The sequence below is a fragment of the Notothenia coriiceps genome, unplaced genomic scaffold (genome assembly GCF_000735185.1).
Source record: "Notothenia coriiceps isolate Sejong01 unplaced genomic scaffold, NC01 NC01_scaffold00007257, whole genome shotgun sequence".
Lineage (NCBI taxonomy): Eukaryota > Metazoa > Chordata > Actinopteri > Perciformes > Nototheniidae > Notothenia > Notothenia coriiceps.
Window position 1 is genome coordinate 5,560 of NW_011339958.1, and position 11,932 is coordinate 17,491.

General features: G+C 41.2%; 1 protein-coding gene and 1 long non-coding RNA gene across 2 annotated transcripts in view; one reads left to right on the plus strand and one right to left on the minus strand.

Annotated features, from left to right (window-relative positions):
• The window catches only part of LOC104943955 (rap guanine nucleotide exchange factor 3-like), a 7,323-nt gene extending 4,717 nt beyond the window's left edge, over nt 1-2,606 (plus strand). Inside the window, exon 4 of the mRNA XM_010769426.1 lies at nt 2,510-2,606. Coding sequence (XP_010767728.1) covers nt 2,510-2,606 — 97 coding nt within the window. The remainder of the gene's footprint in view (nt 1-2,509) is intronic.
• Nucleotides 2,607-7,434: 4,828 nt separating this feature from the next.
• On the minus strand, nt 7,435-9,235 carry LOC104943954 (uncharacterized). Its single transcript, XR_798176.1, has 2 exons — nt 9,045-9,235; nt 7,435-8,689 (listed from the first exon to the last, which is right to left on the minus strand). It is a non-coding gene; the product is annotated as an uncharacterized lncRNA (long non-coding RNA).
• Between the last annotated feature and the right edge of the window lie 2,697 nt (nt 9,236-11,932).

An 11,932-nucleotide genomic window follows, 5' to 3' on the forward strand; every position in this document is an offset into this window, starting at 1 on the left:
TCCTGTTTCTGGCGGAGATCGAGGGAGGGCCGTTCCCCAGGCTTGCCGCTTTGATATTTACTCCATCCACATCTGGACAGGAAGGGGAAGCTCGTTGAGCTGGCGGGTGTGGCTACAGACGGAGTTCACAGCCCGTCCACCGGAGGGGGCCTAGGTTCGAGGGCGTGGTTTGGATTGGGCCCACCTCCCTCCATCTGGACAGGAGGAGCCTCGGTGAGCTGCCGAGTGTGGCTACAAGACGGAGTTCACCTCCGCACGGAGGTAGGCGGGAGGTGTTTGGGATTGGGGGCCGTAGTTAAGGTGGACGGGAGGCCCATAAACCCATTAGGTGCAGATGGCATTGAACAGAAATGATGCACTGCGATTGCTATGTAGGTTAGCACTTCTGCCCCATCGGGCCCCAGCGGCCGGGCTTAAACGGTTGTATATAGAATGGTATCTGCGGTGGACAGTACGCTCTGTCAGGAAGGGGGTTCACGAGAATATGAGTGAGCTGCTCTTACTGTTTAACTTTTTGGTTATTAATGTTACTGTCCATGTTAATAGGCTAATAAGAATTACAGGGCTCAGGCTGTAATGCTAACTAACGTTAGCTTGTAACCAAGCTAGGTATGCTAAGCTTGGATCCAGCCCAGTCCCTGTTCCTTCGCGACTCAGACGCGTGGAAGCGAAAGAACCGGAGCACGACCTTATGGTATGATAACAACCTGGCCACTAAGCACCACAGGCATCTTGTTTAAAGTTTATCTTTCATCTAGCTATCTCTTACTATTAGTGGAGGGAAAACAATTATGTATGTATGTATTATTATGACAATCAAGGGTAGGAATTTCCACGACGGGCCGTGTCATGCGTTGCCCTCGGTTTGGGGCCGAGAGGCCTCCGAAAATAATTGTACATCCTGGCCCTTTGTGCCCCTCACATGTAAAATTCTACAGGAAGTTGCCTTTAAAGGGACCTATCATGCAAGAACCCGATCTTTATTAGAAATATGTGTCCCCGGTTTCCCAGGGAACTCCACCAGTGTCAGGAAACCACAACCCTCTCTATTTTCCCTCCTACCTCAACTTCTTAAAAAGGGGGCCGGCAACGGGATCTGATCAAGGGGAGATCCAGGATTGGATACCACTTCTATGACGTCACAGAAGTGGCGGCTCGGCCTATTTGGCCAACTCCACAATCCAGGAGGAAAGACAGCCACGGACATATTGCCGTGGAAAGGGCTGGAGACGCTGTAGTACTATGCCAGGCCTGGTTTAGATCGGGCTGTTCATCCACCAGAGATTCAGGCCCCATGGAAAAGACAGTGTTAAATGAGCGAAATGAGGGGAATGGCTAAAATGCATGATCTGTGGTTGGGTATTTTGAAAATAAAAAGTAATTAAATATGCCTTATATACGGTATGGTCCTACACTGATCATTAGGTTCAAATATAGATGATAGGTCCCACTTTAAGGGGGCGGTCAGAACTAGGGGTGCAACAACTCTAATGACTTACATCGGATAAAATCGATTACCCCAAAATTCAGGTTTGGAAACCTCATTCAGTCGTCGATTCTTGGTGACCGTCACTCACAGGTGCTTCTACAACCCCCGTTAGCTTCAACGTTAATCGGCTCTTTTGTATCGTACCAGGAGACATTTAAACATATGTTAATGTATATGCTACATAAAATTATATCGCGTGGTAGTGTGGCCAACTCAGTTTCTAATTGCAATATGACTACAAAATGCGTCTATAGCTATTTTCGAATGGGCGATCCGACCTTCAGACGAGGATCTCTCCCCCGCCTGCTTGGAGGGGGCGGGGGCTAGTCTTACAACCACCGCAGGAGATGGCGGAAGGAGAACGCGGCCCGGAGGTGTGGTTAACTTTGCCGTCCTCGGGATGTGGACACATGTCCGTTACCAAAAGTGCCAATAACATTATATATAAGGCGGTAAAACTGAGGCAATTTGTAATTAAACCCATTAGCAAAAATTGCACCCACTTCAGACGGGGAAATGCACGGGTTCGGGCACTGTCTTTTCCTAGTAGCCTTGTGGCCCCGTCCAAGGTAGTAACCCCTTCCACGGTCAGGGTGTTATGTATGCTACCAGGCAACCACACAGGAGTTACTCAAGTTATAAAAACCACTAGGTTAATGTAGCAGGTAATGAATTAGTTATTTGTTAAGCTTCGGAGCTATTTCTGTTTACAGTTTCTGTCATCCAAACATTTTTAATATGATGTTGTAAATACTGTTGTTTCTTTTGATCTGTGAAATATTTATCGCATTTAATTAAATAAAAGCAATGTAGTTTTGTTCACAATTTGTTGGAGTTGTTTACCTTTTTCTTGTCACAAGACCGTTAAGTACTATCGTTTAAAAGACCGGCATCGATAAGGCAGTATTGATATAAGGAAGTGAGTACAGGTTAAAAACCCTTAACGTTCCGGATAATCGATTATCGGTTCTTATCGATCAGACTTATCGGATTATGTCAAATTAGGTCAGTTGTTGCCAGCCCTAGTCAGAACAGTGGTCTGGGTCTGCTGAACTGGCCATTATTCTGCGTTTACACGGACGATGCGGGAATATTCGCATTGGCTCTAATCGGCTGAAGCTTCACTGCGCTGTTCCGCAGCTGTGGGTAACTCCTTCATTGCAAAACAGGAGCGCGCTGGAGAGGGGCGGCCTTATATGCATGTAAACACTTTGGTAGAACCAACTACAACAAAATGAACATATTTACTGTGATTTATTCTAATAAAACATTTTAAAATGATGCCGAATTACAACTAACGGTTAGTATAAACCCATGAATTAATGCTTTGTGGAAACAATCTGTGGTTTTCTGGAATGGAGATCGATGATCGGACCATGCAAACTACGTTGTATCTGCTCCGTCCACCACGTCACTCCAACGGCCTACCAGACATAAAATAAACCAGCGACTGTATTCCGCCATGACAGACATCTGTGTTTTGTTTATGTTTAACTTTTGTCCAGTTCTGAAAGATATGAGGAGCTGTGAGTTCTGTGTGCTCACAGCTAACGGGCTGATGTTTTGGTTTTCTGATTCAACGTCACTGACGGCAGGCTGCGTGTCCTCACCGCTGATTGGCTCTGCGACAAACGCTCACGCAATTGGGGCTCGAGTTGAAATCCTTTATTAAAGAGCTTCTCGCACACACACACACCATACCACAACACCACACACCACACACACCACACACACACACACACACACCACACACACACAACACTCACTTTTTGCATTTCAAAGTATTGCTGTGTTCATACAGTTTGCATGTTCGAGCAACAATCCATGTGCACTGCTGAATGCTTATGTGCAGAGTTTGACCCTGAAGGCTGTTTTTCTGCTCTGAATGGAATTATATTTAGTATACATATTGGTTTCAGATTTGTGAATGGGGAAGTAGTAGTGGAAACATACCAAACACCTAATTATTCAAAGTAGAGGTATTTCCTTTCATATATACGGTAATACTAAGGAGGCATAGCCTGTATGGATTGTTTATAATGTTTGACATTATTGATCTTCAAAAAGTGATTTTTTTTCCCAAATCCTTTTCCGCTCAATGGCTTTTGTGCCATAACAAACATGGTCACACCCAAGGGCCAAATCGCGCCCTTGACCCTAAAATGACGAAATTCCAGCCTGATGACATCATCTACGCGACTCTGGGATTGTTAGTTTTAGTTATGCGTATTTTTCATTAGTCTTATAATTCAACAGGTTTTACGAAGAACTGGGACTTTTGACACATTTGAGTTGTATACACTTGCTGGAAAGAGGATATTCCTAGCCTTTCAATGATATCAGGGATTGTTTATTGGTACTCCCAAATATAAGCAAAATATGTCAACATTATATTACACTGCTGTCACCGAGTCATTCATTTTTGAGAAAAGGCCTTCCAAAGTTTCCTCTTCTCTGGAAATCTATCGATCTGATTGATTATTTAGCGAGCAAATGAATCAAAATACTACGGAGGGAAGATAATTGATCGTTTGGATTACTGGTCTGGGGGAAGCTCGCGAAGTGTGTGATGTGTATACGTGTGTGTTGTGTCTTTTGCGTTTGTGTGTATTGCGTTTTGTTCCCGGGGGAAAACCCTCACGAGAAACACCGGCTGTGTTATGTCTGCCGTGACGTCACATTAATCCGTTCTCCGCTTGTAATTATGCCGTTACAAGCTTCAAGCTGTATTTATCATCTGAATTACTAAACAAGTTTAATATTCTGAAAGGCAAGACTTTCTTTAATTGAAATCAGATGAAAACAAAACTGTAACGGACCCTGCCGTGTTTATTTATGATACTCTACGCTTACATTCATAATGTCAGCCGGAGGGAGGGGGGCGCGGCTGCTGCGAAGAGCAGATTTGCCTGTCATCTTCCCTTTACAAGCTTTAAAGAATGTATTTATCGTGTGAGTTTGGAAATAAAAGTTGCAATATTCTGAAAGCCAAGACTTGTGTTTGTTTAAAAATCAAACAAAACACTCCGAACCGCCGCCGGGCACCATATCAGCTAGAACCGCCACTGAACATAATAGGAGACAATCAGTAAACCATTTTGCAAATGGACTCATTGTGGGTGATTCTTACAGCATATGCGGCCCACACCCTCACGGTCATGATCCCTGTATCACGTGAAGGCAGAAAGAATGATAAACTTAAGTTAAATATAGCGAAGATATCTTTACTTGGTATAGTTAAAACAACACGTTTGTATAGCGCCATTGCTTCTTAGTATGCAACCTAAATGATACTGTAAATTAAAGGGAAAACATATCATTCATTGCACGCCGTCAGCCCCCCTGGACAACAGGTGTTATTCCGGCCGAGCATGCATTGCTTGCCACCTCGCGGGAGCGCGCTCAGCGTAACGCGACCACTCCCAGACATTTCAATGATTTGTGCGCTATAAAGTACGGTTTGGAAACGATATATCATTTTCCTTTTGGTTCCAATGGTGATTAAAATAATCTGAACTCTATAGTTTATGAATCATTTAAAGGTAGGTAAGAATGGGAAAACCAGCTATACGTAAGCTAGATTATTTGAAAGTGCCACAACCGAAAAATATCTGCCCCTTCCTTCGGACTTCTACAGAGCAAAGCACGCATAACACCTTTTTTGTTCTGTGATTTTTGATAACATAGATGAGGCACGGTACCAATCGACTCAATCTGTGTAAGGCCAGGAAAGCCCAAAAATGAAAACTATTTAGGGATCTTTAAGAGATAATTTGCCTACTTTGTTGATAACCATGGTAGAAACTGATGCCTCTCTTTTACACCGCGATTGTTATACTGTACTAGCTATAGCAATATTTTTGTCATGTAGCCTATATCTGTCTGAGTCGTGGGTTTTGCATTCTCTGGATGCAAACCTGTTCCAGGCATCTCCTGTTATAGTGCAGGGACTTTCTGTTTTTGTTTCTCAAGAAACGATTGTCTAGTTCCCAGGTAAAGTGAAAACTTATGTTTGGTCTCCTCCTTTTTCTTAACCCTATGGTGTTCGGGTCTGTGGCATTATTTAAGCTAAAGAAAAAAATGATATGATAAATTATTTTTTTCAAACCACACTCAATGGCCTTGGCTCATTTTCGTGAAGGAAACATATCAGAACACATTTTCACATGACCACCCACTGTACCCCCTCTACACATTTACGTACCTTCTGTCTTAAACTCTTTAAGGTACCGTGCTCGGTACATGGTAAACTACTCAGAGTATTGACACTGTAAATAACACGGTTATCTAGCTTAGCTCACCCAAAGCTTTTGGGCTCAGTAACGTTAGCTAGCTAATGTTAGGAGGTCTAGTTCAAAAAGTGACCTTGGCTCGTTACTCCGAGGCTCAGTCACATAGTTAAAGGGGACCTATCATGCAAAATGCACTTTTGTACGTCTTTTATACATAAATATGTGTCCCCGTTGTGTCAGGGAACTCACCAAGTGTCAGAAAACACAACCCTCTCTCTTTTCCTCCATACCCAAATCTCTAAAAACGGGGCTGCAACGGATCTGATACAGACTGATGAGATTTTAAATTGTTCTGACGTCAGAAACGGGGTGCTCCGCCTATATGGGCAACTCTCCACCTATCAGGGGAATGAGAGGTTGCGTGGCATGGTAACAGCATGGTAACAGCATGGTAACATGACGCTCGTGCCTCGCCCCCCTCCTTTGCAGGGGGCGTGGTCAAATGCAGCTCATTTGCCACAGAATCAGCCCTTGTGAAGACTGGGCTGGAATATAGCAAATAGAGCGAAATGAGGCATGGCTAAAATGCATGATCTGTTTGGTATTTTGAAAAAAAAACTTTACAGACATGTTTTATATAGGTATGGCCCTACAATATATTATTCAAATATAGCATGATAGGTCCACTTAATGTATGAGATAAAAACGTTGGTTTTGTCCTGGCAAACATCAAAACACTCCTGAAAGACAAAAGACATATGTGGGATTACCAATATACACTTCAAAATACAACCGGCTGCTGTTTAATAAACACACGTTTAGAATTTGTCCCAAGGTACATGGATTAAAATGTGTCATATACTTAAATTAATACTAATGAATGGTCTTCCTGAATAAAACCAGAACTTAGTTTAAGGGGACAAAGACTAAAAATAAAAAAAGGAATATATTATTTAAAATAAAACTAAACCATGCTCTCAAAAACTTAGAAAAGAGCAAACAAAAATATGGTCTGTTGATTACTGCAGGAAAACTGACAAAACCCAATTGTGAAATTATTTAGAAGCACATGGGGGAACATATTATTCCACAATAGTACATTTTCAAAATGATGTATGTTTTAGTAGAAATATGTTTGTAATAATCCAATTAGCATTTGCATTTTGACACACTGTGAGTATGTCTAATTGTTAATAAATACCATTCTATTTTTAACTGTGACTTTAATGTTTTCAACATATATTTAAACAGGTAGTATACATATTTGGTTAGGGTTAGTACTCAAAGGTAGCTCGAGTGCGCTAGAATTTGAAAAAATACACAAACGGAAAAAATCTGCCACTTCCTTACAGAGCCCCTCCTCCAACACACACGAACGTGCACATGTCCAATGAGGGCACGAGATAAGTTTGTGCACAGATGGAAGGCTGACAGGCAGGTAGGCCATCCAGTTATTTTAGCCGGGCCGGCTCAGATGATTGGTCGTGCTTTTTACAGTACTATGACTTCCACAGATAAAGTGTTGTAATGTATTTATTGTCAGAGCACTTAATGCATTCATTGCCATCGGGATGTTAAGAGCATTCCATATAATATAACAAAAAGTGTTTCTGAAGTGAATTACCTACCCCACCTTTAAGATAAAACAATCCTTTAACTATTAGTTTCATTAAAGGTATTATTATTTGATTGAATAAAGAGCAAAGACATGTGTGAGTTTGGAAGTGTATTTATTGATAATTAAGGCACAAGTGAACACCAGCGACACAGAGCTGATGTTTGAACACAGGTAACAGTGGAGACTTCTCATGGCTTGTCAGTGAGGGGCAGTAGTGTAGTGGAGGGGAAGGATTCAATCAGAATAACATGCATAGTTGAAATAGAACATATTCAAAATACTACCATGGGTACAAAGCTTTTAAACGTTTAATAAAGCTGTAAGTGTGGTGGCTAACATGCAGCCGATCTATTAAGCTGCCCGACAAAATGAATAAATCTGCCTTTTCAGAAATGTTTTCAAGTATTGCAATACATCGGACTATTAACTTCTATTTATTAATAATATCCGAATATAACACTCAGTACCTCAGCACCAAAACAGCCTGCTTCCACTCAAACATTAACAATCAAACACATTTCAAACTTCTTTGGTGACAAAGGACACATGCAGTCAGACACAAAAAATGTAACAATATATAACTCTATTCACTTTGTTTGAATACCTCTATGGTGAAAATTGCACGTCAAGGACACAAGATAGATTTAGTCAGAACACGTCGTCAGAAACACCCTGAAACAGCTTTTGTACACAAGAATAAGGCCACAGTTAGTTTCAGTTTAGTTTAGATGTTTGGATGTTTTTATGTGGGTCTTATGAGGTGCTTATCCACAGTCAGTGTATTACTGACAGCATGCAGTTTGGGTAACAGACAGGAGTACAAACAGGAAGCTAAGTAATGAACTGCTGAAACAAAAACATATAAAATCAATATCAGTCTCTTTCTCTACTAAAGTGAATATGGAGAAGCACCAACATACAACGCCACTTCATAACTCCAAACCGTCCCTTTAATGTAATGCATTGTAACTGCTTCCAAAACAGAAAAGGACACACCTGTATTGCTTCACTTGCAGTGCAAACATTTTAAAGTCAGAAGTGATCTTTTAAAAATATATATATCAACGTATAACTTAAAAGTTTTAATTAAAAAATTAAGTTAATCTAGTGGCACTGAAAAGTGGTTAAAAATGGTGTCCAGTTATAATACGAGGAACCTGCTTGAATACACTTTTCCTTTAAGCTTAATCCTCTTTTCCCTATTTTAGAGAATACTTTATTTAAAGGTGTATATCTCAGTACATTTTATAATCTGACCTCTCAGGTTTCTCAGTGGCAGTTCTGACATTTAGGATGACATTTCTGATTGTCGACGTTGCAGCGACATCCCCCGCTGGTGTCTCCAGGACCCTTTAAGAAACAGATCAGAATAAGAGGTGACTACCTTTCAAATAAAACCTTTTTTAACCACCAAGTTTTGGCAGATTTGTATTTGGATCATTGTTCCAGGGTGTAGGAGATTGGGTTTCTACATAAAGGCTAATTGAAAAAATGTTCTCTCAGTGATTGTGCTGTTATGTTAAATGTCTGTTGTTTGTTTTTCATGTATTGTGTCTTGATATTTGTCTGTTGATGTTACACATGGAGCTGCTGTGATGCAAGTCAAATGTAAGACTTGATCTGACCAATAAAGTATTATCGTATCGTATCGTATCGTATCTTATAACAAAAGAGAGATGCAATGAGGAAAGGAACGGTTTCTTACCCCCGGCCCCCAGCGAGGCCCTCTGGTCACCCAGCAGATCTCAGAGTGACAGACGGTGCAGCGCAGCCAATCACATCCATCCCTCTTCTGCACGATGATGCCACACTGGGGACAGTGCATGGCCTCGCCTGACTGTACCAGGGTCTGTTTGAGATAGAGACGTGTGAGTGACAGTTTCTGATATGCAGACATGGCAAAAGTACACACATCCTTTACTCAAGTAGAAGTATAGATACTCGTGTTTAAAAATACTCTGGTAAAAGTAGAAGTACTGACTAAACTTCTTGACTCAAGTAAAAGTTTTCATTGGTCCCTCTTCTTTAGAGAAGACCAGGAAATGATGGATACACGGATCGTGTTCAAATCAATAGACACACAATGACTCTAAATAATAATGATCACGCCACCAAACACACATTCAAACTAAAGGAACCAGCCTGTTTGGAAAATGTGAGAAGTAGAAAGTACAGGTATTTGTGTTCAACATGTAAGAAGTAGAAAGTACAGGTATTTGTGTTCAACATGTAAGAAGTAGAAAGTACAGGTATTTGTGTTCAACATGTAAGAAGTAGAAAGTACAGGTATTTGTGTTCAACATGTAAGAAGTAGAAAGTTCAGGTATTTGGTTTCAACACGTAAGAAGTAGAAAGTTCAGGTATTTGGTTTCAACATGTAAGAAGTAGAAAGTTCAGGTATTTGAGTTCAACATGTAAGAAGTAGAAAGTTCAGGTATTTGTGTTCAACATGTAAGAAGTAGAAAGTACAGGTATTTGAGTTCAACATGTAAGAAGTAGAAAGTACAGGTATTTGAGTTCAACATGTAAGAAGTAGAAAGTACAGGTATTTGAGTTCAACATGTAAGAAGTAGAAAGTACAGGTATTTGTGTTCAACATGTAAGAAGTGAAAGTAAAAAGTAGTCAGAAAAATAAGTAGTGGAGTAAAGTACTGATACCAGAAACATGTACTTAAGTACAGTAACAAAGTATTTGAACTCCACTACTTCCCACCTCTGCAGTAATGTAATGCTGTGTGTTTGCAGGGTTTAGTGACCACTCTCCATGAGGGGGAGGACTTCGGGCAGCTGGCGTTGCTGAACGACGCCCCGCGAGCCGCGACCATCATCCTGAGAGAAGACAACTGCCACTTCCTGCGAGTCGACAAACACGACTTCATACGCATCCTCAAGGTGAGATCAGCTGATAGGCAGCTCTCGATTTAAACTGTAAACTGTCTCATTATTATATTTAATGCTTCTATTAAGGTTTGTGAATAACGCTTTGAATGTCTGAGGTAAATACATTTAAATGAATAAAAAATAAATATATAGTAAAATAAAATAAACAAATCACAAATTAAAATGGAAATTGTAAAGTTAAAATATCCATATATATCTATAAATATGTTTTAATCATTTTTGTTTTGGAATATATATATTTTTTCAATTTCATAAAAACTTCTATATTTTCTTAAAAAATATATGTTATTATTTTGGAAATGATTGTTACTTTTTTCAGTTTTAATGCTTTGCAGTTTTTGGAAATGTTTGAATCACACATATCTGAAACAATCCTACTAATAATATATATTTAATAATGATATATGCTGCGTTTCAACACAATATAAATTAAGCTAAAATGACTCGGAAAAGCTCTAGTCTAGATAATGTCAAACATCTGAATATTTTCAGACAGATTCAGATCCACAAACACACTGAATATGAATTTGCCTCGTATGTGTATGTTTGTCCTGCAGGATGTGGAGGCGAACACGGTGCGGCTGGAGGAGCACGGGAAGTCTGTGCTGGTTCTGGAGAGGAGCGAGGGGGAGGAGACTGGAGGAGCAGCTAACAACAGCAAGTGAGAAACACACACACACACACACACACACACACACACACACACACACACACACACACACACACACACACACACACACACACACACACACACACTCACACTCACAGACACAACAGCCTCTGCTCAGTCACACACTCAGAGTGGGCGTGGGCAGCTCTGTGTGTCAGACTGTACGTAGTTTAGGTGTTATTAATCAGCTGTTATCTGACAGCTCAAAGACATGGACTCTAACCCCGCCGTGCTGAGCGACTTCTTATCAGTGTGGAAGTGTTTTTAGCAAACATTAAAGTGAATTAAGGTTGACCTGCCATACATTCACACCTTCAGCCATCCTCTCTTGGTTTTACACCAAACCATCAGCAGTTATTCTCTGAGGAGCCTATTATTAACCAGTGTTGCATAATTGGACCTCATGCCACTAGTATGGTGGCCGACAGGTGCAAAACACATGAAGATGTCAACAACTTGACAACACATGCATCATTTAGAAAATATTCACCAACTTGATCAACACGCGTAAAGTTAACTAAATGCGGTGCATAAACCAAACGCTGCAAATACAAAATGCTGCAAAAAGCTCAAAACACAACGGAAACCAGGGGACACTAAAGAGTGACGCACACAGCTGGAGGCCAGGGGACACTAAAAAGTGACGCACACAGCTGGAGGCCAGGGGACACTAAAGAGTGACGCACACAGCTGGGAGACCAGGGGACACTAAAGAGTGACGCGCTGGAGACCAGGGGACACTAAAAAGTGACGCACACAGCTGGGAGACCAGGGGAAACTAAAAAGTGACGCACACAGCTGGGAGACCAGGGGAAACTAAAGAGTGACGCACACAGCTGGAGACCAGGGGAAACTAAAGAGTGGCGCAAATAGCTGGGAGACCAGGGGAAACTAAAAAGTGACGCACACAGCGGAGACCAGGGGACACTAAAGAGTGACGCACACAGCTGGGAGACCAGGGGACACTAAAAGTGACGCAAATGACGCACACAGCTGGGAGACCAGGGAACAACACAGCTGGA